This window comes from Juglans regia, chromosome 10 (assembly GCF_001411555.2).
Source record: "Juglans regia cultivar Chandler chromosome 10, Walnut 2.0, whole genome shotgun sequence".
Classification (NCBI taxonomy): Eukaryota; Viridiplantae; Streptophyta; class Magnoliopsida; order Fagales; family Juglandaceae; genus Juglans; species Juglans regia.
In genome coordinates, this window is record NC_049910.1 from 5242443 (window position 1) to 5269318 (window position 26876).

At 35.4% G+C, this 26876-nt stretch overlaps 3 protein-coding genes across 8 annotated transcripts in view; 1 reads left to right on the forward strand and 2 right to left on the reverse strand.

Annotated features, from left to right (window-relative positions):
* Window positions 1-8223: 8223 nt before the first annotated feature.
* On the forward strand, window positions 8224-17724 carry LOC108991539. Of its 6 annotated transcripts, none has more exons than XR_001996156.2 (17): window positions 8236-8449; window positions 8745-8828; window positions 9192-9265; window positions 9361-9394; window positions 10356-10414; window positions 11522-11636; window positions 11745-11782; window positions 12299-12396; window positions 12600-12655; window positions 12853-13138; window positions 13225-13340; window positions 13466-13522; window positions 14432-14497; window positions 15870-15944; window positions 16788-16863; window positions 17136-17237; window positions 17325-17714. XR_001996156.2 is itself a non-coding variant. In XM_018965832.2 (16 exons), exons 1-15 carry the CDS (start codon window positions 8324-8326, stop codon window positions 16833-16835), a joined length of 1332 nt encoding a protein of 443 aa, XP_018821377.2. In that variant the 5' UTR covers window positions 8224-8323; the 3' UTR covers window positions 16836-16863; window positions 17136-17724. The 6 variants fall into 6 exon arrangements, 3 of the variants coding, with proteins under 3 accessions (XP_018821377.2, XP_018821380.2, XP_018821379.2); XR_001996159.2 differs by having other exon boundaries at window positions 17164-17237; XR_001996157.2 differs by having other exon boundaries at window positions 8237-8449; window positions 17170-17237.
* A 412-nt stretch (window positions 17725-18136) lies between these two features.
* Window positions 18137-19732, reverse strand: LOC108991541 (NADPH-dependent aldo-keto reductase, chloroplastic-like). The gene is made up of 5 exons (XM_018965836.2): window positions 19607-19732; window positions 19308-19483; window positions 18796-19039; window positions 18473-18652; window positions 18137-18364 (listed from the first exon to the last, which is right to left on the reverse strand). Exons 1-5 carry the CDS (start codon window positions 19730-19732, stop codon window positions 18137-18139), a joined length of 954 nt encoding a protein of 317 aa, XP_018821381.1.
* An 860-nt stretch (window positions 19733-20592) lies between these two features.
* LOC118349590 (structural maintenance of chromosomes protein 2-1-like) overlaps window positions 20593-26876 on the reverse strand; it is a 10053-nt gene continuing 3769 nt past the window's right edge. Inside the window, exons 2-13 of the mRNA XM_035694798.1 lie at window positions 25917-26008; window positions 25462-25558; window positions 24257-24373; window positions 23946-24164; window positions 23117-23257; window positions 22881-23048; window positions 22621-22805; window positions 22149-22242; window positions 21985-22073; window positions 21491-21716; window positions 21272-21346; window positions 20593-20934 (exon numbers count right to left, since the gene is read on the reverse strand). Of these exons, the coding sequence (XP_035550691.1) occupies window positions 20815-20934; window positions 21272-21346; window positions 21491-21716; window positions 21985-22073; window positions 22149-22242; window positions 22621-22805; window positions 22881-23048; window positions 23117-23257; window positions 23946-24164; window positions 24257-24373; window positions 25462-25558; window positions 25917-26008 (1623 nt within the window). The 3' untranslated portion in view covers window positions 20593-20814. The remainder of the gene's footprint in view (window positions 20935-21271; window positions 21347-21490; window positions 21717-21984; window positions 22074-22148; window positions 22243-22620; window positions 22806-22880; window positions 23049-23116; window positions 23258-23945; window positions 24165-24256; window positions 24374-25461; window positions 25559-25916; window positions 26009-26876) is intronic.

Sequence of the window (26876 nt, forward strand, 5' to 3'; positions counted from 1 at the left end):
TTTAGAGATGGAAAATATAGCGCGCTAATGCAACTAATGCTGCAAAATTCAGTTGGTACATATGCAACTTACTATTGGAAAATGGTTAGTGTCATGGATTATTTGCATGAATGAACAAATTGGATGGAGGTGAATACAAGTAAGTAAAACATCCTCACTCATTCCTAGTAGTAGAGAGATTTTTTTTTCTTTTTGCAAACGGTGTTTTCCATAAAAGGGATCCAAAAGCTATCGCATTAATGGAAATGGAATAGAAAGTTTTTGACGGAATCCTGTGTTTTTACAGATGAGATGAAATAAGATAAGTTGAGATTAAAATTAAAAGTTAAATAAAATATTATTAAAATATATATTTTTAATATTATTTTTATTTTGAAATTTTAAAAAAATTAAATTATTTATTTTATTTTGTGTTGAGATTTAAGAAAGTTGTAATAATTAAATGAGATAAAATGAGATGAGTTGAGTTGAGTTGAGAATGATTGTGAAGACAGACAAGGCCTAAATGATCAAAATTATATCTCATAGTAATTTGCCATTGTCTTTTAGAATCTAATCTTTAAAATTAGTCATCGACTTGTGAAATGCATAAGAATATTAAAGTAGAATAGCCAAGAGGTGAATAAGCCAAAAAGATAAACAATGATGAGTCAATACATACAATAAGATGAATGGTCTTTTTCTTTATCTAAAAAATAAAATAAAATGATAGAACTTAGAAGAGTTAAGTGTAAGAAAGTCAAAGGATTGAGAAATAAAGAACCGTTATTATAAGATGAAAAGTATTTTCCGTATATATTGAATTAGTTATTATAAATGAGGCACCCTAATAGATTAAATCTTATTTTAATCTTAAAGTTAAAAAATTGGGTAAATTTATTGTGATAATAAAAATAATACAATGAGAAGTGTGTGAATGGTTGATATATGTTATTAAAATAAAATGATGAGTTGACTTGATAAAAAAATGATAATTCAAAAATTATATAGATAATAAAAAGGAAAAAAATGTATATATCTATTTATTATTTAGATTATACAAATTTATTTACAATATTATTGTATTGCTAAATAAAAGCACTTAAAAAAGCCAACACACCGCTTGGAATTTTGGAACAAAATTTTTAGAGTAAAGCTACTCTCATCGCTCCCGGTCTCGCTATATTTTTTTAATTTTTTTAATATATTTTTCTTACTTAGTGATTAAGTAAGTATTTTTTAATGATATTATGATTTTTTTATTTTTTTTTAAAATAATTTACAATGTTAAAAAAATACATGTATAAAAAAGTAAAATAAAAAAACACAATATTTTACACTAATGGTGGCTCCCAGCCCCGCTGGGAGCGGGGGCTGTAGAGCCACCCAAATTTTTATGTGCAGTCATTTTTATATATTCCTTTATATATTCTACTAATGTGATTAGTTGCTTCATTTTTTTAATATAAAATAATTGATTTAATCAATTACATCATTAAAATATACAAAACAAAATGTAAAAAAAAATATGTATGTACATAGCAGAACTCATCTTGGAAAGTAGGCTGGTTGATTGGCGTCTCAAAATTGAGAAAACCTCAGAACCGGTCCTTCCATCCACTCCCAATTAACAGCCCACCAATAATTAAGTGACACGTAACTTTCCACCACAATTATCATGTGGATGCATAACAACAAATTCCCACTAGAGAAGAACATACGAGAGAAAGAGAAAGACGGAAACTGCTCCAGTCTTTAGCACGAACAGAAAACTACTCCAGCCTTTTAATTCCTTCTCTCAAACTTCTCTCTCTCTCTACCTTCAGAGATTCTCAAATATCTCCTCCTATGTCTCTCAAAAAAAAGAGGATGAATGCAAGGAAAAGAAACATGAAGACACTGCACAAGTACACCACAGCATGTAGAGAACACCATGCAACAAGCAAGTTGATGAAAAGCACAATACAGAAGATGAAAAGTATAAAGCACTGGCACAGAAAAGCAGAACAACAAAAGGAAAGCATGGCACAACAGGTCAACCTTAAAGGCTGCATTGATTATACACGAAAGCAAATAAAGTGATGAAAAACAATGTCAAAGAATTAGACGGCAGTAGATTTCTTGTAAAACAGTAGAAAATAAAAAGTTAACTTTAGGACTCTTCCTTTTGATCCTTTCGGTTTTCCTTCTATAATGTGTATATATGTGTGTGTGCGTGTGTGTGTAGAAGAACTTTGTATCAACTTAACTCAAGAGAATGAGAATAAGTTTTTTCTCCATATTGAAACTTCATTTCAAGTTCTTGTTGTTCTTGTTTCATTTCTAACTTGGTATCAGAGTAGGCTATTTGTCCTGCTGTGTTTGCTTAAATCTGCAAACAAATTTCATCTCTTAAGCCATGACATCCTCCCCTTCCTCTTCTCCTGTTTCCATCGCTGAGGACCCAAGCAGTCCATTCTTCCTACATCACAGTGACAATGTCGATACTGTCATTGTGTCACCCTCATTAACTGGTTTGAATTATATATCTTGGAGCAGGTCATTTCTGCTCTCATTTCAATAAAAAACAAACTGGGCTTCCTAGATGGCACCATTAATACTCCTGAGTTATCAGATCCCTCATATGTGTCGTGACTGAGATGCAACAACATTTTATTGGCTTGGATCCTGAATTTTGTTTCAAAGGATATTGCTTCTAATGTATTTTTCATGACCTCAACTAAGCAAGTTTGGAACAAACTCAAAGAAAGATTTGCTCAACCTGATGAAGCTCAAATTTATCACCTCCAGCACAAGCTCAGTAGCATTGTTTAAGGGCACCTCTTTGTAAGTGATTACTTCACACAACTTAATACTATTTGGGAAGAACTACACAATTACAGACCACTTCCTTGTTGTTCTTGTGGAAAATGCACTTGTGATGCCTTAAAAACTGTTGGTGAGGTCCAACAAGGAGATTATGTTTTTAAGTTTTTAATTGGCTTAAATGATAGTTATGATTCTGTGAGGGGACAAATCATTTTACTAAGTCCCTTACCTTCATTAGACAAGACATTTTCACTAATTTTGCAAGAAGAAAGACAAAGGCAGGCTAGAAATATAGCACTACCCATCTCAGAGTCATCTGCCCTTTTAGCCTACCAAAATCTTCCAAAGAAAAGGAAAAAATCAGACCTGATTTGTCAGCACTGTGGTAAGGTTGGACACATGAAGGATAAGTGCTATAAATTAGTAGGATTCCCACCAAACTTTAAATTTACAAAAACTAAATTTGGAAGTAATCCTACTGCATCATATTCTGCAAATCAAGTTGCTGCACAGGTTGCCTCATCACCTCAGGAAGTACCTGCTTCAACTGCTTCTCAGTTGAATCTCTCTCAAGCACAAGCACAACATCTCATGGCTCTTGTCAATGCTCAATTCCCTCAGCTGAGCTTGGGACAAACCAAACCAAACCAATTCTGCCTACTCCTGCTTCTGCCAAACCAGACACTACTGAAACCAGCTCTTCGAACACACCCTACTCAAACTTAGCAGGTAACTATCATTGCCTCACCACTCTCTCATTGCCTCTTAAAGAATTCCATCTCAGGTTTACAAACCACTGCAAACACAACTCACCTTCTCCAAATGAACAATCTAATGCTTATAGCACACCATGGATCATGGATACAGGAGCCACTGATCACATGGTATGCTCAACCTCATTTTTTGACAAGCTCTCTTCTTCCATACAAGCCTTTATGTAGCTTCCTAATGGTACAAAGGCTCAAGTTACACACATAGGCACCGTCAAACTTTCATAATCATTAATCATGATTGATGTCCTATGTGTACCCTCATTTACTTTCAATTTGATCTCAGTTAGTAAGCTCACTCAGAAACCAAATATATGCTTATTTTTCTCAAATGATTTGTGCTTCATTCAGGCCCTCTCTTCATGGATGACGATTGGACTTGCTAAAGTCCATGTTGGCCTATATTACCTGCTGCATTGTCCTCATGACAACAACAACAACCCTCCTTCAACTCTCTCAAATCAAACTCGAGTCAATCAAGCTGCCACACAACAAGATTTTGATTTATGACACTTTAGATTAGGACATTTATCTTCACAAATGATGAGTTTAATTCATTCTCATATTTCTAATGTAAAGTCCAAGGATCATTCTCATTGTAAAATTTGTCATTTGGCCAAGTAAAGACATATTTCTTTTCCTTCAAGTGTATCATCTAGTTCACTCCCTCTTGACTTAATACACTGTGATATATGGAGACCATATTCTCAAGCCTCACTTCAAGATTTTCATTACTTTCTAACTATTGTGGATGACTTTTCTAGAGTGACTTGGATTTTCCTGATGAAACTAAAATCAGATACAAGATCCATTTTACAATCATTCTTCCAACTCATAGACACTCAATTCAATAAGAAAGTAAAAAAAAAAAATGAGGATTGACAATGGTCTTGAATTTGATATGGCAAACTTTTATAAAGATCATGGCATTGTCCACCAAAAGTCTTGTGTGTATATCCCTCAACAGAATGGTGTTGTTGAGAGGAAACACCAACATCTCTTAAATGTGGCCCGAGCTCTTCTCTTCCAAGCTACATTACCCACTCAATTCTGGGGAGATGCAGTCCTAATAGCTGCATACATCATCAACGGAATACCCACACCTCTTCTTTCAAATAAATCTCCCTATGAAGTACTCTTTTCCTCACCACCTTCATATTCTCACTTTAGAGTCTTTAGATGCTTGTTATGCTAGCACTACCAAGCACCACATAACTATGTTTGAGCCACGTGCTAAACCTTGCATTTTTCTGGGATACCCTGCAAATGTCAAGGGTTATAAGCTTTATGACATGGAAACTCATTTCACATTCATTTCCACAAATGTCGTATTTCATGAATCTGTCTTTCCATTCCAATCTCCCACCTGCATTCCTTATCCCTCTATTTCATTTCCTCAAAATCTGAGACTCCCTTACTACCAGATGACACATTCTCACCCACTTCCATGTCATAACATGTCCCAACAGATGACTCACCTCCACCCAATCACATGTCACAATCCATCTCACAATCTGAAACACCCCAGCCTCTTACTTCCCTTGATTCACCTCCTCCTTCACCCCAACAACATGAGCTTCCAATCACCTTATCCCTTCGAAGATCCACCAGATAAAGACATCAACCTGCCTATCTCCACCAATATCATTGTCAAACAGTAGCCTCCACATCCTCTTCAACTCTTCACCCACTCTACCATCACTTGACCTACAAACACCTCTCCCCATCCCACCAGTCTTTTTCTGCTTCTCTTTCATTATTTTCTGAACCATCATCCTATAATGAAGCTGTCAAATTCAAGCATTGACAAGATGCCATAAACACTTAACTCAGTGCCTTAGAAGAAAACAACACTTGGATTATTACTTCTCTTCCCCCAACAAAACTGCAATTGGTTGCAAATATGTCTTCAAAGTCAAGCTCCAATCTAATGGCTCCCTTGAAAGACACAAAGCAAGGATTGTAGTAAAGTGATACACTCAAAGGGAAGGTTTTGATTTCCAAGAGACCTTCAATCCAATGGCCAAGCTCACCACAATTCGAGTATTTCTTGTCTTGGCCTCCTTTCAAAACTGGTTTTTATCTCAAATGGATGTTCATAATGCCTTTTTACATGGGATCTTGATGAGGGAATTTATATGGATTTACCACCTGGTTGCCACATTCACAGAGAGCAGCTTGAGAGGGAAAAACTGGTATGCAAGCTAAATAAGTCCATTTATGGACTTAAACAAGTATCAAGGGAATGGTTTTCGAAATTCTCCTATTCGCTAATTGCCATTGGTTTTTAGTCAATCCAAATCTGACTACTCTTTATTCACTAAAGGGAATAAAAAAAGGAGCCTTCACAACACTCTTAGTTTATGTGGACGACATCATAATAGGAGGCAATTCTCAAAGACAAATTGATCTGCTCAAAGCTCACCTCCATGGAAAATTCAAAATCAAGGAACTTGGACCCCTCAAATACTTCCTAGGACTAGAGGTTGCAAGATCATCAGCTGGAATAAATGTTTGTCAAATGAAGTACACCCTCGAAATCTTGAAAGACTCAGGATTACTTGGCACCAAACCTGCCTCCACACATATTGAGTTAGATCACAAATTGAGTCATACCACAAATGAGATCTTACAAGACCCTACAACCTATAGAAGACTCATTGGAAGGCTCATCTACCTGACCATTACCAGGCCAGACATTACATATGCAGTAAATGTGCTGAGCCAGTTTATGGACAGACCATCACAAGCTCACCTACATTTAGCTTATAGAGTCCTCATGTATCTAAAAGGTTTTATAGGAGATCAGTCACAGGTTTTTGTATATTTATTGAGAACTCATTGGTAAGTTGGAAATCAAAGAAACAAGTGACTGTTTCTAATTCCTCAGCAGAAGCAGAATATAGAGCATTAACCTCTACAAGCTGTGAAATTGTTTGGCTCCTTGGTCTGCTAAAGGAACTCAGCATTGACCATACACAACCTGCTCTCTTGCTCTGTGATAACCAAGTAGCCATTCATATCACAAAGAACCATATCTTCCATGAGAGAACTAAACATATAGAACTGGATTGTCATTTTGTTAGAGAAAAGATTTTGGCTGGAATCATCACGCCTGTCCATATTGCCTCAAAACTCCAACTAGCAGACATCTTCACTAAGGCCTTGACAGTTTCTGTTTTTCAGTTCTTATTGTCCAATATGGGAATACTCAATATCTATGCCCATTTTGAGGGAGAGTCTCACAAAACAAAGGATGAATGCAAGGAAAAGAAGCATGAAGACACTGCACAAGTACACCATAGCATGCAGAGAACACCATGCAACAAACAAGTTGATGAAAAGCACAATGCAGCAGATGAAAAGTATAAAGTACTGGCACAAAAAAGCAGAACAACAAAAGGAAAGCATGGCATGACAAGTCAACCTTAAAGGCTGCACTGATTATGCACAAAAACAAATAAAGTGATGAAAAGCAATGTCAAAGAAACAAACTGCAGTAGATTTCTTGTAAAGCAGTAGAAAATAAAAAGTTAACTTTAGGACTCTTCCTTTTGATCCTTTCGATTTTCCTTCTGTAATGTATATTTATGTGTAGCAGAACCTTGTATCTACTTAACTTAAGAGAATGAGAAACAATTTTTTTCTCCATATTGAAACTTCATTTCAAGTTCTTGTTGTTCTTGTTTCATTTCTAACACGTTCGTGCTAAATTTATCTCAAAATATCATCTTTTTGTTTCCGTCTCTACCTTCAATTTCTCTAAGATTCTCACTCATTCATCCTCCAACTTCTTGATTTTAGGGAGAGCCAGAGAGAGCGACTTGCATATCTGAGTTGAGCATTTTTTTTGCTTCATGTGCGTGAAATATGTGGTATGTGAGAATACTTTGGTGTGGTTTTCATAGGGTGCTCACCATTGTGTGTGTGTTTTTTTTTTTTTTTTTTTAAGTATGGAAAAATAGAAGAGAGGAAGCTTGCGGTGGGGTTGCTGGTTTCCCGTGGGCTGTAGGTAGCGGTGGCGCTGTGGCGGAGGAAGCTTTTGGGATTGTCGTGCATGAGAAGAAATTGTGCTCTGTTTTTTAAGAGCAAAAACATAGGTTTGTTGGGTGGTTGAGATACGACCTCTGGGCTATTTTCATGTCATGGTGCAGTGATTTTTTTTTTTTTGCAAGGGGACGCACGGTGGGACTTTGGACTGCTATGATGATGGTTATTGTTGGGTAGATTAACGGAGGTTAAATGTAATTCACTAGTCTTTTTGTCTATGTATGTGTGAGTGCACAATGGCTTCCAGATTTGAGATTGATGTGGAGGGGCTATTGTGGGTTCTATCATGGAGGATGGCAAAGAGGAGTAGATATTGAGGGTGGTGGAATTGATATTGCTATAATTTTTTTATATTTTGAGAGTTATATCGTGTGAATGAGTCTATTATTGGTTTGATAAAATCTCTAACATGACAGCAGATGAAAGAGATGCAATCGGTCGAGCCGCTTAGGAGCGGAACTCTTCCTTTTGTTTTTTATTACCAACAAATAATGCGTGTCCTTTTATTTTCGGTTTGGCGTGTTCGTAGAAAATCTCACGACCCTTTTGTCGTCGACGTGGCAAAACCATAGTAGTTTAAAGTGCAGCGGCCAGCAAGAGACATCTTTTTTGTTTTTTGTTTTTATATATTCTTCGAGTGAGCGAAGAGCGAGGGACATTTTTTTTTTTGTTGATAAATTCTCTGAATTTGCGAAGAGCCAGGGAGAGGGAGAGTCATGAAGAAGGACAAGGGAGTGGCAGTTTCAAGCCCTAAAAGCGGAGACGATACAGAGAAAGATTCACCCTTACCCACCATCAGATTCTCTTCACGAAATGCTTCCTCCAAATACGACTTTGTCAAGGTTTTCTTTTTCTTCCCCATCTCTCTATTTTTTTTCTTCGTTCATTTTTGGTGCGAAAAACTATGGAATCGAAATTATTCTTATTTCTTTTTTATTTCGTTTTGAGATTCTATTCAATTAATTGTATTCGGTGCGGTTGATTTGAGCTTTCTTGTTTCCCTATGTTTTCTCGGCAAGCAGTCTGAGACTCTGAGTAGTTTCTTTAATTTGATCGAATGTTTTGTGTAATCTTGTAGTTAAAATTAAAATAGTTTTTATTTTTCTCAAACTTTATTGGGTCTTCTATTTGTTATAGGTAAAGGTTTGGTTGGGTGACAATGCGGATCACTATTACGTTCTATCGAGATTCCTTCTCAGTAGAATGCTAACTGTCACCAAGGTACAAATTCGCTTCCAAGTTCGCGTGTTGTTTTTGTGTTATTTTTTATATGTTGGTTAACGTTGTTCCAGAGTTGGTGTGTTAATCTCAACTTTCTGACGGTCATTATTTTTTGTTTCTAATAATTTATGTGTTTACAATCTTATGGAGTTTCTAGAATTGAATATCACATCATGTTGATACTGAACATGTTGCAGTGCCCTTACCTCGCTCACTTCACATCAACTTGATTAAGCGCATGGTTGTATTTGTTGCCTTTTCTGTTGGGATCATTATGACTGCTGTTTGCATTCTGCTTTATAAGTATAAGATACCGTTGTGTCCAGAACTTCAGGATCACTTGTTATAACTTTTTGGTCACAGATACCAAATCATGTAGCTATTAAAATTGCTCTTGAACTGAAGAAGCTGCTCATAGACAACAGCCTTCTAGATGTGTATGCCATCTTTCCTTTCTTTCTGTCTTTTTTTAAAAGTTCTTTTATCCAGATTTAGTTAAAAGTTTCACTTCCATACTTGTATCATATTGCAGCTCTCAGTCAGATTTGGAAGCTAATCTGTTTAAGGTATGCCATGTGTAGAACACTACAATTTAACCAAATCCTGCATTTCAGGGTTCTGTTATCCCTTGTGATATTCACTTACCTTATTCTCTGCAATTCATTCAATGCACGTGGGAATCTGAATGAAAGTACTATTGCTTTCCTGGCAGTAAGCTTGCTTACAGGTCAAGTGTACATAGAATTAAAGGTTCTAGGGCACTTCTAAGTTGTATGTAACTTAAGGGCTGCAGATATAAGATTCAAGGTACTTGCATGAAGGCTGACATGATTGTTTTCATATTAGTACAGAGCAGAAAGAGAGCGATTGTTTCTTATAAGTTACCAAAGTTACTTCTACATAATGGGATTCTCTGCCTTCTTAGAGTTGCTAGTGTTAGTTGCCCATTAATTTTTTCTTACCTTTATGTCTCTTATTTAGTGTAGTATTGTCAGTTAGAATGGAAGTCCAGTGGCTCATTTTTCAAAACTAGGTGACAATTTCCTAAATGTAATTTAAGGAGAAAAAACAAAGCCTGCAGTTGTACTTAGTGTTTAAGCGTGCCCAGTTCTTTCTTCTGCTTGTAATAGTGAATGAGGTTGCATGTGATAATGGTCTCATTAGTGCAAAATCACAACTGATGGCCCACCCATGCTTACTTTGTCTTATCTCTCCACTTGACCATGTTGAGCTTGAGTTAAAATGCTATGTTGTATCCGTCTCTCAATGTGTTTGAGTTGATGTTGATGTGCCTGGTAGTTTCCATTCAAGGGTTTGAGTGTTCGGGTTTTGAATTTTTTTTATTTGATTGATCTCAACTAGTTGTGTAAAAACAAGGGCCTTTTCTTAGATGAGAGAAAGTTTAATTCAAATATCTATGTAAGATTGTGATGGATTTAATAACATTTGTTAAAAGTAGAGTACTAATTTATTTTTCCTACTTACTGGGTCACATACATGAGGATTCTAACAAGAGTAGATGTGCAGCTCATGGAGCGGCGGGGTTATGGGGAAGAGTACATTAGTCGTTACAAGATGATGACCAGGTCAGTAAGCATTCTTTGAATGTAGCTCTGAATCTTTTCCAGATTACTAGCTGTCTTTTTCACTTGGTGTTCTCTTCACAATTAGCTGTTGCATAGTACTGTTTTTTTTTTAAAAAAAAAGAGTAAGAAGATCTTGTTCGTAAGCGGAATGACACAGCCCTAGCACACAGGTAGTATACATGAAAGACTCTAGCTTTTGTTCTGAATCGTACTGTTCATGCTTAATTCTTCTTTTCATTAAAATTGATGCGCATTCTGCTGATTCTTTTGTAGATAAATTTGTTTCATCAATTGTGTTTGTTTGTTAGATGTTTCATTGCTATCAAGATTTCCTTTTTTGGATGGTTTGGACATAGTATAACTTTTTTGGAGGTGATTTAATCAAATAGCTATTTGTGACATGCACCATTGCACCTTTCCCTGCAGGATAAGGGCTGACCCTTTGCTATTTAATGAGGGGATATTGAGCTTTTCAAGTTGGCTTTTAGGGTTGAGTTGGAGATTTTATAGGCTTTGAGCTGGACCTGTGTGGACAGTCTCTGTTTGGGAAAGTCTGCCTTTGATAACTTAATAAATAAATGATCGTAGTCATGTGAACTGGTATTGCTTGTGCAGATGGATAAGGGAGGAAGTTAATCAGTGTCTTTTGTGTTGCTCAGTTATTAGGGAGGCTTGGGGTTTTTCTTTTCAAATTGATTATCTAGGGTTTTGCCACAATTAGGTTTAGGGCCAAGGCAGTGTGGGTTTTCAGAGGCAGACAATGGAAACCAGCATTAAATGCAGAACTGTATAGTTGGGGTGGTGTGTTTTGTTGGGGAGAATATCCCTTGAGGGGGCTAAACATTCTTACTTGATTAAAAGCCATACTTTCTATGTTCCCTTTTTGCTAGGTTGACAGAGTCGTCCTGTATCTCTGTTCCCTTGTTTCTTGATCTTATAGTTTCTTTGCATCTTTCTTTTGTCATGTACATGGTTTTTCTTTAGATACTTCTTGTGTAAGTGGGTTGTCCCTCAGCATTTTTGTAATAAGTTCATTATTATTTACAAATTTGAGTTGCCATTAGTGCATTGTATAGTAATGTCATATTTCTTGTTGCCTCCTTTTAGATTTCACCATCAAAGAGTGCCACTGGTAATTCTTGTATGTGGAACTGCTTGCGTCGGAAAGTCTACCATTGCTACCCAACTGGCACAAAGGCTAAATTTGCCAAATGTCCTACAGGTCATACCTTCTAATCTATAAAGATATGCCGACTCTTTCTTTGTCATTCATATTCTTTTTGGGTTGTATACTAATGCCTTTTCACATTTGTGTTTTTAATTGTTATAGACCGATATGGTATATGAATTGCTGCGAACAGCAACAGAGTATGTCCTGACTTTTTTTTTTCCTTTTCTTTGATCTTATTGCATTTATTCAACTTTTCCGATAGTTGAGGTTTATTGATTGGAACGATTCAGAACTCTAAACATAGAAGAAAGAGTATCAATGAGGACATTTCTCTATTTTTTCTCAACTAAGCATGATGTCTTGTATGAACCAGTAAACTAACAAAAGAAATTATAGAATTTTTTATTGGTTATATTAATAGTTTTACTGATCTTAAAAAAATCTTTATTTCTGTCCTTGAGAAGAACAGGGAGGATGCAATATTAGAATCCAGTTTAGCATGAATATTTCTCCCTGTGACAACTATTTTTCCTCTTGTTTAATATGATTGATCACTAAAGAAAGAGAAACTTGCTAGTCGTTTTCTCTTTTATACACCTGTGTATTTGGCTATGCCTATTAATATTAATAAATTTTACTTATCAAGAAAAAGGAACTTTTACTTATTTTTGATTGACCAAATCAGATTGCTTACTCTCCTTTACCTGATTTAGTGCCCCATTGGCGTCTACTCCTGTATGGGCTCGAGACTTCAGCTCCTCTGAGGAGTTAATCACTGAATTTTGTAGAGAATGCAGAATTGTTCGTAAAGGTAGTAATCCAGTTTTTTTTTTTTTAAGATGCTGAGGACTTTTTTGGATTAGTGAGTTAATTGTTGTGATTTTCCTTTCATAGTTTTGAATTTTTATTCGACAATCTGGATTATAATGATTTGTGCATTTTTATTCATATGTGATTATATGATGGTACTGGTGAGATTATTTGTTATTGATCTGTGTAGCATTTGCTTACTAGGCTTGGCTGGTGATTTGAAGAAGGCTATGAAAGATGGGAAACCAATTATAATTGAGGTATGTTTACTGTTAAGATTATATGCATAGTAAAGCATTCAAGTAAAACATCCGTACTTTGTTTTCCATCCTCTTCTTCCTACACTCCTCCTCCCCCTATGTGGTGTTTTGCCATGATTAACATTTTCATATGGTCTGAGTTTTTTATATTATGATAAACATTGAGCCAATTACATTGTTTTTAATTTTAATGGCAGGGAATTCATTTAGATCCTAGCATTTATTTGATGGATGACGAAAATAAAACACCAGCTAAGTTGCTGGAAAAATCTAAAGAGGCTAATTATGCGTCTGTGACATGTGACGATAACACTGCAACGGACTTGGGAAAAAATTCTCCTGGTGCTTGTGGAAGTAACAGTGAAAATAACAATAGTCTCTTGCATACGAGTTTAGAAGAAGGCATATCTACTGATCTGGTGAATAAAGTTTCGGACACTCTGGAGTCAATCAACTTAGCAGGAAGTGTCTCTGGGAGCAAAGGTCAACTTACACTCTGGATTCTGCTGACATGTTTAAAATTTAGTAGATCTCTTCTGAGGTTGCATAAAACTTTTATGCTCACACAGGCGAGACTGTTAGAGATCCAGAGACAGGAGGAAATACTTCTGTTAGGAAAGAGAAGTCTGGTGCTGAACCAATAATTATACCTATAGTTCTGAAGATGGCTGAATTTGATCATAAGGTTTGTCGATGCTCTTATGCACTTTTATGGTTTCAATTATACAATAATGTAATTTCAGAAAGCTTTCTTTAAAACAAGGAATAAGTACAAGAATGGAGGAATATAAAATAAGGCTAAATGTGCAGGCATTACTAGAGGAGTGGATCACAACCCGAACATTCAAGGATAAATGTCTAGTCCAGGTACTAATGATTTTTAAGTTTATAATTTTCTGTTAACAACTTTTCAACATGTGGGTCATGTTATAGGTGATTTAACTGCACTGATCAAAAAAAGTTATAGGTGATTTAACTGTAACGAAACATAATTGGCCATGCTAAGGAACAAGAAGGAAAAATAATAAAGAAAAATATAAGTCAAAGACAATGCATTATTCATTACATGCAGTGGGTAGCTAGTTCTTCCAGTTGAAAACCAAATCAAGATTTTTGAGCGAGTTTTAGAGGGAAAAGGCCATACAATGCACATAACATAAAGATGCATGAATTGCCATATCTGTTTAGTCTAAGAAGCAGATGCCTTAATTCTGGTCTGCAATGTCTTTCAGGGACTTTGGGGTTTTCTGCTGTTTATTGTTTTTTTTTTTCCTGATAAATTTAATAGTACCATTGGGCTTCATGTGTTATTTGGAATTGTTAATCGTGGAAATTAGATTAGTAAACACCCCATAAGTGTTGCTTTGTCCACTAATATAGATGTCTTCTTGATAACAATTTTTTAATTGTTAAATATGGATGGCTACTCTCTTTTTCCCGTGTTAATTCAACTATATGGGATCCATATTGTAGCAAAATTGGCTGATTATTTGAAAACTTAGTGCAGATTAAATGCATTCCAAGCATGTGTATGCAAAATGCCCTTCTGGTTTTGGTCAACGGTGCTGCATACTAATGTCTGGACGTGCTAGTTTCTCCTTATTTCATTTCCTTTCACGTCTATAATATTGGCTTAATTTTTTTATTAAAATAAATTTGCAGTTCAACTTCTTTGATTGATTCTATATATATCTAACGGTTTTGGTTTTTTTTTTTTCTCTCTCTCTCTCTCTCTTTTTTATAATCTATTTCTCTCAAACACACCACTTTTTGCAGGACAAAGATAAACTAATGACCAACTTAAAAACTATTCAGGACTATCTTTGCTCGTTTGAGTCACAGGTATGCCCGCTCATATTCATTTCTTTTGGTTGATATGATACAAGCAGGGTTGCTATCATCTTGCATTTTAGTAATGGTTAAGAACAGACTTAGTTATATGAGGGACCTTCAGACTAACAGATTAGCAATTTTAGTTTGATCTGTTGTTTCTTCAAAACTCTATTACTTCAAGTCTGACCATCATATTTGGTGAAACTTTCTTGTTGTGAAGATTGATGAGTGTCTCTATTATGGATTTCTTTTTAGTTTTATGCATTCTTCTTTAACGTGAGTTAATATGGGCACTTAGCAAATTTACCTGAGGTTTGTTCTTGCTCTCGGAATTCCTTGCTTACCCTTGTATGCTGGGTATCTGACTTTTGATCTGGACTAGAGAAGACCAAGTAAAAGATGACTGAAATTGAAGGGGGAGGCAAGTAGGGCCACATGTATCAGGATCTGCATTTTTTTTTAGTTTTATCTTCTTTTTTCCCTTTCTCTTTTTTCAAGTATGACTATAATTTTGTTGAGATTTCTGTTTGAAATTCGTCTCCGACCCCATGTAGATCATTCTATTCTCACATAACCAATTATTATCTTTGAAACTGGAGGGAAACAATCTAACAGATACCTTTAAAATTTTAGGGTGTTGACTAACTTTGGAGAGGCTCGGGAAGAAAGGTGCAGCATCTTGAGTCAAATTTTAGTCTTGGACTTGCATCTAGAGGAAATATTTTCAAATTTCCAAATGTTTTCATCAATTTTCATTTGCATAATGTTAATAAATTTGCAATTGTTGACCAAGGTGTGAGTTCACTTAGATATCATTATTCCAAGTTCAGGTTAAAGGGACACAGTATCATCAATTCCAAGTTCAGGGTTCTATCAATTATAATTAATTATAATCATAATATTTCCAGTGGAATTGCAGGACCAGTCAGACTAAATCACTTGGAAAAGTTTATCAAAGTTCAACTGAAAAGGGACACAGCAACATTAGTTACAAGTTCGTGATGATAAAGTGTTGTCTATTGATTATAAACTCAAATCATAAATTATAAAAAAAAATTATAAACTCAATTATTGGCATAGAATGAGCAGTTCAATTGCATGATCAGTAGGTAACAGCTTAGAGTGAAACTTGTTTTGCTTTAAATGCATATTCTTGCAAATGATTTGAGTTGAAAGGCATTGATATGATCTTCTACTGGATTTCAGAGTGCCCTACGTTTCTATTTGACTTGTTTGTAGTTATGAATTTTACACTGTTGCGTCTTTATGAATTCCCTTATGATTTTATTTATGTACTCTAATTCCGAAAAGTAAAAGTTTTACAGTGTTGCCAACCATCTTTATCATTTTCCTCTTGATTTATTTCATTTTCTTGGAATAGGGTTTGACTGTTGCAGATATAAGTGCAACGACATTCCCACAAACACTGGATTGGCTGCACAGTTATCTTCTTCAGGTATATCATAAGATGCTGGCTGCTCTAAAGGGAGCAAGAGCAACCCTTATTTGATAGTTGCTTCAATATTATAAGATGCTGACCTCTTCTTGCCATCTGGCTGCTCTTAAAATATTTTTGCTAGCCCAGCTGGCTTGTCTGAAGTTAGATCTTTGGTGTTGTCTACATCAACAAGTGCTTCAAAAGCTAAGGCAATGAGCGAATACATAACTTAGTAATGATTAGTGAGACATGTTGTGACAGATACAGAATTTGATTCCTTGTATCTTCACCCGCCTATGAAACTTAGAAATCTCGAAACTAAAAACGTAGTGGGAAACAACTATTACCTAATTGTGGTTGTCAAAAATAATCCATGCACGGTTGGCATGGTAGCAAATTTGTGGGAAAAAGATCTTAAAACAGTCTTAATTCTCGATCCTTCAAAAAATCACGTGGTGCTCATTGTCTGAGTTTTCACATGTTTTGGAGTAAGAGTTTGTTTGGCCAGCTCAAGGCATATCCCATGATGATCAATGGGATGGGCCTAAACAATTGCTTTTATTTTTGGCACTTGCTTGTGGTGCTCCGTGAAGAGGGAGGTGACCTATATGTTCTCTTATTGCATGTGCTGAGAGTGAAAATCTGGTTTTGGTGGTTTCAATTCCTCATTTTCCGTAACTTATCAAAAAAAAAAAAATTCCTCATTTTCCGTATGAAATTAGCTGTGCTGGGAGCCCAACACACAATACTGCAGCTGTGCTTGGTGTTTCCCTTGTATGTGCATGTTAGGGGTTTTCTTTGTTTCTGGACAGAATGTTGGCCTGATTCCTTGACTTAATAATTTTTTTTTTTTTCGTACAGTGCATTGAGCAGGGCATTTCATCTGAGTCCAATGAAGATGGAAGATAATCAGCTGAAAATTAGAACACGTGCACAGGTATTAAATGAACTTGTAGTTTTAACCCTTTACTATGTGTATTTTAGGCTTTTCATTTTGAATTTTTTTTTTTTCATTTTCTGTTGGAATCTCTTGTATACTTTATTGTACTAGGTCTAGATCCTTTCTATTTTTTACAGAATTATATTTACTTATCAATAGCGGTGAAATAGTGATTACCAAAGGCTAGATGTAGTTGACTACGACAAGATAGTATGACGATTACTTGGTTTCATTTCTTTTGCAATTTAAGTTTCCTTTTCCTCATGTAGTTAGCCGTTGTAATGATATCTATTCAAGTGGCAGAGAACAAAATCAACGAGGCTTCTGGACGCAATTACATGGGAAAGCAGCTGAGAGTTGAAGGATCAAATGTAAGGAAGTGAATGGAAAAGGGAGTTTTTCTAAGGACCTTTCTTGAGCCTCTGACGCAGCTTCTTTTAACTGCAATTCCATTTCAGTGACCAATTCCCAGCCTCTTACGAAAACATGTACTTCCCGAAATTTGACTACCCAATTTTCGAGACTGGATCATGGCGCTCTAGAGAGGATTCATGCAGGTCCCCCACTACATGGTTAGATACGTTATTGGCATCATGTAACCGGTTCACCATTTTGTAGAGGGAGTGATTACAGTTAAGTCTAGTCTAATTATATGACAAATGCATTGAAGTCATATTTTTCTTGATTACCATCTCCTTTCCTTACGATGTAATTATTCTCGAAATGCATTCTCTGTTCACCTTTGTAGATAAATAACATTAACACGAACCGATGTGATTGCTGTTCCTGTTTTTCTTGTTACCTACTGCCTTAATGTGCATTGAGAAAAGACAAATGAAGAAAAACCATTTGTGATTTTGTCTTCGTTTTTTCTATTTTTTAATTTTCTTCTAATTGAAATGGTAGTGTATAATTCTTCTGGACTCACCATCTTTTTGTGAGATTTTTAGGCCTCGTTTGTTTTTGCAGATAAAATGAAAATTAAAGTTAAAAGTTGAGTAAAATATTTTTAAAATATATATTTTTAATATTATTTTTATTTTAAAATTTGAAAAAGTTGAATTGTTTATTTTATTTTGTGTGGGAATTTGAAAAAGTTATAATAATTAGATGGAATGAGTTAAGTTGAGGGGAGTTGTGAAAATAAACGAGGCATGTGATTCCTGAAGGCCATTACAGATCGCAGAAACAAAAATATACATAAAGAGATAGTGGGGTGGATTTTTGGCAGTCATACATTGCAAATGGGTGTGCTATATTGTAGTTTTACTTAAATTTCACCATCCCACAGATCCTGAATCGTCCTGTATGGGCTTGTTGTTTCATTAACAAGGAACTCCCCTCTCATGATCTTCCACTCTTCCAACTTGTCAATTTCAAGGAAATCTTGATCGTCCAACTTCAGATCAAAGGACACCATGTTGTCCTTCATCCGATGCTGATTAAAGCTCTTGACTATCACACTTGATCCTTTCGATAATCCCCATTTCAGAGCAACCTTCATACATAGTTTAAAGCAAACTTAAAAGACAATCTTTTACAAATTGACAACTCAATTCCCACGGTAATATGTGTTGCAAATTAAATTAAGAGAGTTGTTATCTACCTGAGCTGGGGTTGCTTTGTGCTTGAGAGCAATGGATTGAATGATTGGGTTATCTACCACAGCTGTCGATCCCCATGCATTACCGGGCGCGCCAAGTGGTGAATAGGCGCTTACGTGGATTTTGTCGTCTGCACAGGTCTCTCGGAGCTTGCTTTGCCTCCACATCGGATGCATTTCCACCTGTATGGAAGAAATTTAGTGGTTTCAGCTATTGTTTGTAATTAAGAAAGATAAGACTCCATGTGATGAGTATCATGGCATGAGTGAATTGTTAAAAACTCCAAATCTATATTTTGGCCGAGCATTGATAAATGTTAGCATACCTGATTGACGGCCGGTGGTACAGAAGCAAAATCAAGCAGCCCTTGGATCTTCTTGCTGGAGAAATTGCTGACACCAATGCACCTGCACAACCCCATGTCCAGGCACTTCTCCATCCCAGCCCAGGTGGACTCCATGTCCGATTCTTCAAAGTCCTCCTCTTTTGGGATTGCATAAGAAACCCATGGCTTTAACTTGACTGGCCAGTGAACCAGATACATGTCCACATATTCCATGCTCATCTTCCTGCATTTCAATACAAAAAAATGAAAGCCTAACATTTAAAATGGTTATAATTTGATAAATTCTTTCGAAATATATAAGCCCAGATGTGGTTTTGACTTTCTGAAGTCTTTACAAAAAGGTATTAGAGATTCAGAGTCAATTCCAAGCCTGATGAATACTTTTGGAGTATGACTCGAACTTTCTTAAATCCTTTTTTTTTTTTTCTCTCTGGTTCACTTTCTGTTCTGCGAGTGTGGATGTTGAGAATGCATGTGCTTTTAGTGCTTACTGTAGAGTTTTCTGGAGTGCTGAAACAGGATTATGGTGATCACTCCCCCACAGTTTAGACGTAACAAAAATATCTTCTCTCTCTACAGTCCGATCGAGAATTGCTTCTGTTAAAGCATTTCCCACCGCTGGCTCCGAACCATATATCCTTGCTGTATCAAAATGCCTGTAACCCATCTGCATTTTCAACAGCTACGTTAGATTTTTCATGCAAAAATCTTTGAGTAAACAATGAACATATATAATTTGAAATATGAATAACATATTTCTTAAAAGAAAATACCAAGAAAAGTTGTGTACCTTGAGGGCCATATGGATGGCTTTCTCTGTTGTCTCCCGATCATTTTCGAAGGAAAAAGTGCCAAATCCCATGACAGGCATTGTAATGCCACAGTTCAAACGCACCTCATGAATATTGTTCCTCATCTCTCTCAGCACTGTATCTGAGTTTTAGTTTTGGCCACAACAAAAACTAGCTCTGTATCGTTCCCTATATATACGCACACACAATACACATAGTAGAAGTCAAGATCATCAATGATTTCTTTTGTTTGACCCTTCAGCAACAAAAGAGTCACAACAGTAGGAATATCAATATACTTGTTTGTGGAAGTCAATGAAAGATGTGGGAATTAAGGATGTTAAATTAAATAATTGAACTACACAAATCAAAGCATGGGATCTTCCTTGTCTCTTGGGATTTTTTCAAATTTCATTATCCTAAATTAGGGTTTTTTTTCTATTTATTGAAGAATTTTATTTATACATATTAAATTGTAGAAGTTTTATACTAAAGTCAACTAGATACTACCTCAAGGAAACACCTATATATATATATATATACTTTAAATAGAATTTTAGACGTGAAGGATTGTAATTAATTTTAGGTTTGTGGGGGCGGTGGTGCAAAATAGACGTTTTAAATAGAATTTGTTGACACATCATATTATAATTTATAAAATAGAGTGTTTGACATGCAAATTTGTCAATGATTTTCTTTTATTATTATATTTGGTTGTTCAGTTTGGTCAATTAATTTTTAAATGAAAATTATTTAAATGGCATTATTAATAAACAAAATATTGCCTCCGAGTAGTTGACTTTTCTCGAGAAAGTGGAAGGGAGCATGTTCTGTTTTGGTCAGATATGCCATATGACATGACTTTACCCTTTTATCGGCTGAAAATAACCAACAAGAAAGTAAAAGTGTTTTTATTCAGTTTTGGTCGTTGTTGATAGTTGACCCTTCAACCTTAATACAATAAAATCTAAAAAAGATAAACAAATAAATAACAATTTCCATTTCACTCCCTTCAATATTTTCATCCACCTTCACATGTGCTTCTATCCAACTTGATGACCACCTTAAAACGTAGGGTTATAACATCTGTTAATTGTTCTACTTTACATCATGCAGATTTCTCATAACATATATATATATATATATATATATATAATCCTCAAGTAGAATTACATGGAAAGACCTCACAAATACAATACAACAGCAATCACTTGCTCTGCTTAGCTGCAACAGTCCTCTGAACTGTGGAAACACCATCCACAAATTTTGTCCGGAAAAGAACATTAGCATTATTGAACATGCCTTCTTTCAGTGAGACCACAATAAACTGCCAACACAAAAAAAAAAAAATTTATATATATATATATATACGTGCATTTGGAGAAAAATGTCACATTTTATGTGGTTTTGACAACTATAATTTATCTACCAAAACCAGACAGTACACGTAACACAACTTTATGTGCCAAGGAGTAGCCAAATATTGTGGAACAGCATTGCAATAACATTAAGCTTTATTTTATTTTCATGTAAAACTCTTATGTATTATTATAGACTAGACGAGTTAATGCTTGATATTTTAATAAGTTGAAGCAGAAATGCAGAAGAACACAAAGAAGACGAGACATGAAATCATAACATAAACCACAAGCAATCCATCAAACCTGGGAGTGTGGGAAGTGAGTTTTAATCATTCGCCCTATGTTCTGAGTGTGGCTTAGATCAAGTGCTGCATCAACCTGTTAACCATCTCAACTCTCAAGAATCAAATCATTTACAGCTTGAATTAAGAACACTTCTTTGCATTAAATTGGAACTGATGAAATGATGAATTGAAATGATGAATGCCATCCAATATGTAAAGCAATTTTAGCTTACAATACCTCATCCAATATGTAAAGTGGAGCTGGTTTAAAAAGGAGTAGAGCCAAGATAAGAGAAAGTGCAAGCAAAGATCGTTGGCCTCCACTGAGTTCTGACAGGGATTGTTTCCAAACACCTCCAAATGCTACACGAACCTCAAGACCATCAAGGAAGCTGCATCCTTCAGGAGGTTCTAGCTTTGCCAAGGTTCCCGGTAACAGGGTGGAAAAGATAGATCCAAAATCACTGAAGCAAATGAACAAACTTCTGAAAGCATGATCAAGTTTTGTGAAACAGTAGAACCATAAAAAAACATGGAGATAGAGAATTACATTTTTTTTTTATAAGTAAATAAGTATCTTTAATGAATAGAATGAAACTAGGCAATGCCCAAGTACATAGGAAGTATACAAAGTGAGACACCTAATTACATTCTAGTAAGCTAAAGATAGAGAATTACTTTCAATGCCATTTAAACTACTAAGTAGAAGAACTAGCATAAAACACGACTCACCTGTTAACTTTAACCCAAGTAACTTTTAGCGTTTCCTTCTTTTTCTCATCTAGCTCTTCTATGACCTTCTTGATTTTCGACTTGTCATTCTAGGCACGACAAACCTAGTGTAAGTACAGAAAAATCAAGAAACAGGAAGTTTGGTCAGTTCATCGATAACCAACCTCAATGATGTTTTTCTTCGACATCAATTCATTGTACTCGTCTTCTGCTTTCTCAAACATTGCCATCACTTTCTTGTTCACCCTTTTCTCGAGGCTTCATTGAGGAAAACAATCAAATAATCACTACTTTGCTCCATAAAATACATTAACTTGTCAACCATTTTTCAAGACATAAATAACAAGGGCCCAATACATTTTTCACCCCTAAATTACCAGGGTTTTTACACTTTATTCCCTAAACTATCAAAACCAACACATTTCATCCTCCACCTGCCATTTACTATCAGATAGCACCCATAACAATTAGACTTGGGCAGAAGGTCTATTTATCGGTCTCTAGTAGTTTGAGGGCTCTCAATGTGTCAGTTTTAGTAATTTAAGATGCAAAATATAAAACACTTGGTAGTCTAAGTGTGAAACGTGTCTTTAACCCAAATAACAATGAAGAAATAGAGCTTTCTAAGTCTCACACCCTGATTGTTCTGCCTGCAGTCGCTCAAGTTCTTCGGTTGCCTTAAAAGGATCACAAGATGAAAAATCATAATCAGTTCCGCGTCTTCCAAATAACTGTTTCTCAGATGTAATCCATGCATGCTTCTCTAGCAGTTTGTCTACTTTTGTAGAGCAATCTTTTTGTTCCATCTGCATTCTTTTTACCTAATACAAAGAATCAAAATGCCCTGGTTTAGTACATCAAATAACGGGGAGCAGATGAGGAAATAAGCAAATTACCTCATTTTCCATCTTCTTCCTCTGAAGATTAATCTCACTAAGTTTATGCTGAAGTTTCTGCTGCTCCTTAAGAATACAACTAATCTGGGAGTCACATTCCTTCATTTTCAAACGGATCAAATCAAGCTCCGATTGAGCCTGTTCATGATTATTCCTTGTGGCAGCAACCTATAAAACTGGGGCATGAGACAGTAATATTTACATCACAGTATTTGTCAAAGCAAATATATGTTTACCTTCAATTTATGTTCTTCTACTTCAGCAGTAAGACTATCAATTTGTTGTCTCAAACAAGCTAGTTGAGTCTCTAAGGATGCACGTTCCTCTACAACAGCTTCCATTTCCATAACAAGCCTCTCCTTCTCATTTTCATGCCCCTACTAGCCAGCAAAACCATGTCACAAGAAGTTAGAGAGCTATTTGAAAATAAGCACCTATTTGCAATCCAAGGCAAATGGTAGTAACAGTCTGAGCAAATGAAGATAACAATTAGTTACCAAAATATATCTGAAATAACAGTGACCCAAAAATCTCTAAATATATGTGGGCATTCACAAAGGTTTTGTGTTTGTATGGCATTCACCTCCCCGGTCCTTGAGTTTTCATCTAATCAAAACATCTTGAGTTATTTGCATCTTTACAACTTCTAGTCAATTTTCAACTAGAGGAAAAAATAGTTTATAAATGCGCCATGAAATCATTAACCTGAAGGGAATACTTAAAATTGATAGAAAACCTCAAGGACTAGTGTTATGGATACCTCATTGAGGTTCTATCTGCCCACTGGTTTCTTTAACTTTTTAAGAGGGGCCAAAATGGGACCTTTTTTTTTTACAAGTGGGGCCAAAATGGAACATAGGAAAATTCGATGGAATAAAATGGCTAGCAAAATATTTTATATGAAATTAGCCAACGAAAACAATAATTGACTAATATAATCAACAAGATAGGTGCACGATGATTCATTGTCGAGGAATGACTTTAGTAAGTAAAGTGAAATAACAGGTGCTTGCCTACAGATTATACAAAAACTTGAAGATAAAGTTCAGCAGTATCAATTCCTACCTTGAGAGCTTTGGAAGATGACTGCATTTGAGATTTTATCATCTTAATCTTTTTCTCCAAATCCTTGAGCCTGCCCTCCCGATTATTATCATGCTCTTTGATAGATTTCTCGAGCAATGAAACTGTATTAACACAGTTTTCATACAAAAGTTGCTTTTCTTTAGCCGCGGATTTTGTTTCTTCAAGCTCCTGCTCAATCCTCTTGACTAATTCACTGAGCTAAATTGCACCAAGAAAGGAGAAAAAAAACTTAAAATACTAAATAATTCATAAGTTCTTAGGGTACATGTGAAAGAGGAAAAGAAGCAAACCTTATGATGCTCATTTTGCTCAGCCCTGCCCTGAAACAGTTTAAGGTCATATGATTTCAGCTCTAGCTGTGCTTTGAGGTCCATGAACTTTTTCTGAAGAGGCCGGAGCTCTGCAATCTGCAATGGGAGGAAAAGAAAAATAAAGAAAACAAATAAATAAAAGCTGTCAGAAAATGTATACCACAATAAGCGCCTCCAAAAGTGATACCAATTTCAAAGTGAAAAAAAAAAAAAAGACAAGAGCCAGCTACAAATGAAGATCATGTCACTTCCATGCACATGAAATGAATACACGCATAAAAATAAAGTAAAAACTAAATGAACCCAGCATGGTCTTGTGTACCCTTCACTAATCTTCATATTGCTAGCAATGCTTAAATATTCTGCCAATGCACCAAAAAATAAGAATATTTTCAGCATCCACTGTTATTCACTCAACACAAATGATTGATCAGATTAATAGAGATAACGATGCACACATTCATGAATTTAGCTTTTAGCTTATCGGTTAAATTTTAATCATATAATAAAAATTGATATACTTCTCAAAAATAAAATAAGAATACATGTCACAATGAAGAAACCTAGTTTTACACTGAAAGAAAAAGAAAGAAAACTGTTAATTAACCTCTTGACTGCCCAAGCAAAGTGAATTGTTTCATGTAGATGGCACCAAAAGCACAAGGTAAACCCCAAAAGGAAATAATTAAAGGCACTGAGATTGCCATGAATTTCACAAAGGATATGGCTATACACTGAAATAAAAAAATAAAAAATTATGTATCCAACCTCAAGAAGTAGATTAGGTTTAGTCCAGGAACAAAAATAGTTCATATAAAACTACCATGAGAAAAGGAGAAAATATTTTTCTAAATTGAAGATCACATTGAGATACCCATCATAACACAATCTGTGGATATGAATCAAGTGTTGCACTCCAAGACTAACACAACATGTGATCTATGTACAAGATCACATTGAGATACCCATCATAACACAATCTTTTTTTTTTTTTAATCGATAACCCATCATAACACAATCTGTGGATACGAACCAAGTGTTGCACTCCAAGAATAACACAACATGTGATCTGTGTTGATGTACATACAAGTGCTGAATTCCGCATCCCTTGAAACACAGCTACTTTAAGCATGTGATTGAAACACAGTTATTCAGGCAAAGATGAGAGGGCATTCAAGGTCTACCTGCGTTTCAATTTCAGACAACTTTTTTTGATGTGTAGAAAGTTCTGAATCAGCCTCTGCCAAATCATGAAGTTGCCTTAAGAAATCACCGCCACCCCTATGGCAATAAACAGTTATTATAAAGGTTGGAAAGTGAGAAGATGAAGAAAACACTTAAAAGCATATTCTGACACAAGCATAAAGCAACATTAGCTTTGAGTTAGATGGTAAACCAAAGAACAACATTAACTCTACGTAATCAGCCAAGAAGAATAAAAATCTTATTTAAAGCATCTACTGACACGAGCATAAAAGTAACATTAGCTTTGAGTTAGAGGGTAAAAGCAAATAACATCAACTCTTAAGTAGCCAAAAAGAATAAAAATCTTATAGCACAGAGAGAGTGAGGGTGTTTTCAAAAAGATCTATGTGTGCCTGTGACAACCTTCAACTAAAAAAAGTAAGTACTAACTTACTTGCGGCTTCCACCAGTCAAAAGACCGCTTGGCTGAAATATATCACCTTCAAGAGTGACACTTGGGGTTCGAATTTCATTATTAAATGCAACCTATAAAACATTTTACAAAAGTGCAAAGCTGTTAGAAAGAAAACAAAATGTGCAACTCTTACGAATGGATTTTGATTTATGATAAAAGGCATCATTGGAGGAGTATCCCCAAGAGCTGCATACAAAGACCAATGATTACCTCATTTTCAACCGTAGGCTAGGGTTTACACTTTTGAAGATGTATATGATAAATAGTTTTAAATGCGACCATCCTAAGGAAAATATCAAGGAAATCCCTATGATCTGGACACTTCTTGGCTTTGAGAAAGTGGCATGTCATTTTTTTTTTTTTTTCCATAATTAATAAGAGATTTTATTACCAAGAATAGGCATAGCCCAAGTACATAGGAAGTATATAAGAGAAAATTCCTACATACACTCAAGAAACTGAAAAAAGACTAAAAAAAAATCAAGTCATCTCAATTCAATACAAGAGCCTTAGCCCACAAACTCAAAGTATTAAAGAAAAACTCCCTAAGTTCACCCATCAAGCGTTCTCTGTCTTCAAAACACCTCCCATTCCTCTCCAAACCATAAGCACCACATCAAACACAAGGGGATCATCTTCCAAAGTGGCATGTCAAATGCTTGAGGAAAGGGCACTAGTGTACAACTGTGTCCAATACTAAGCTAGAAACAGGTGAGAGAATTTTCAAACAATATATAAATCAGAGGATGTCATGCATTTTATTCAAAACTTGCACTTGGTTATTCTTTTCATGATTGTTTCACAAAATTATGGTTCGATTTCTTTCAAAAATAGTTGGATATATGCACGTACCTGACATTAGAAAGAGACACTTCAAATCCTAAAAGATATATATACACTTATAAACTCAATAGGCATTATGCTACACTATGGATATAA

Excerpts from the sequence above, each read along its gene's own strand:
- LOC108991541 (XM_018965836.2), bottom strand. The coding sequence starts at position 19,732 with ATGAGGAACAATATTCATGAGGTGCGTTTGAACTGTGGCATTACAATG. Across the intron at positions 19,040-19,307 it reads GCACTCCAGAAAACTCTACA|GAAGATGAGCATGGAATATG; the intron begins GTAAGCACTAAA and ends ATTGAAATGCAG. Across the intron at positions 18,653-18,795 it reads TACCACCGGCCGTCAATCAG|GTGGAAATGCATCCGATGTG; the intron begins GTATGCTAACAT and ends TCTTCCATACAG.
- LOC108991539 (XM_018965832.2), top strand. The coding sequence starts at position 8,324 with ATGAAGAAGGACAAGGGAGTGGCAGTTTCAAGCCCTAAAAGCGGAGAC. Across the intron at positions 8,829-9,191 it reads GAATGCTAACTGTCACCAAG|ATACCAAATCATGTAGCTAT; the intron begins GTACAAATTCGC and ends TTTTGGTCACAG. Across the intron at positions 12,397-12,599 it reads ATGCAGAATTGTTCGTAAAG|GCTTGGCTGGTGATTTGAAG; the intron begins GTAGTAATCCAG and ends TTTGCTTACTAG.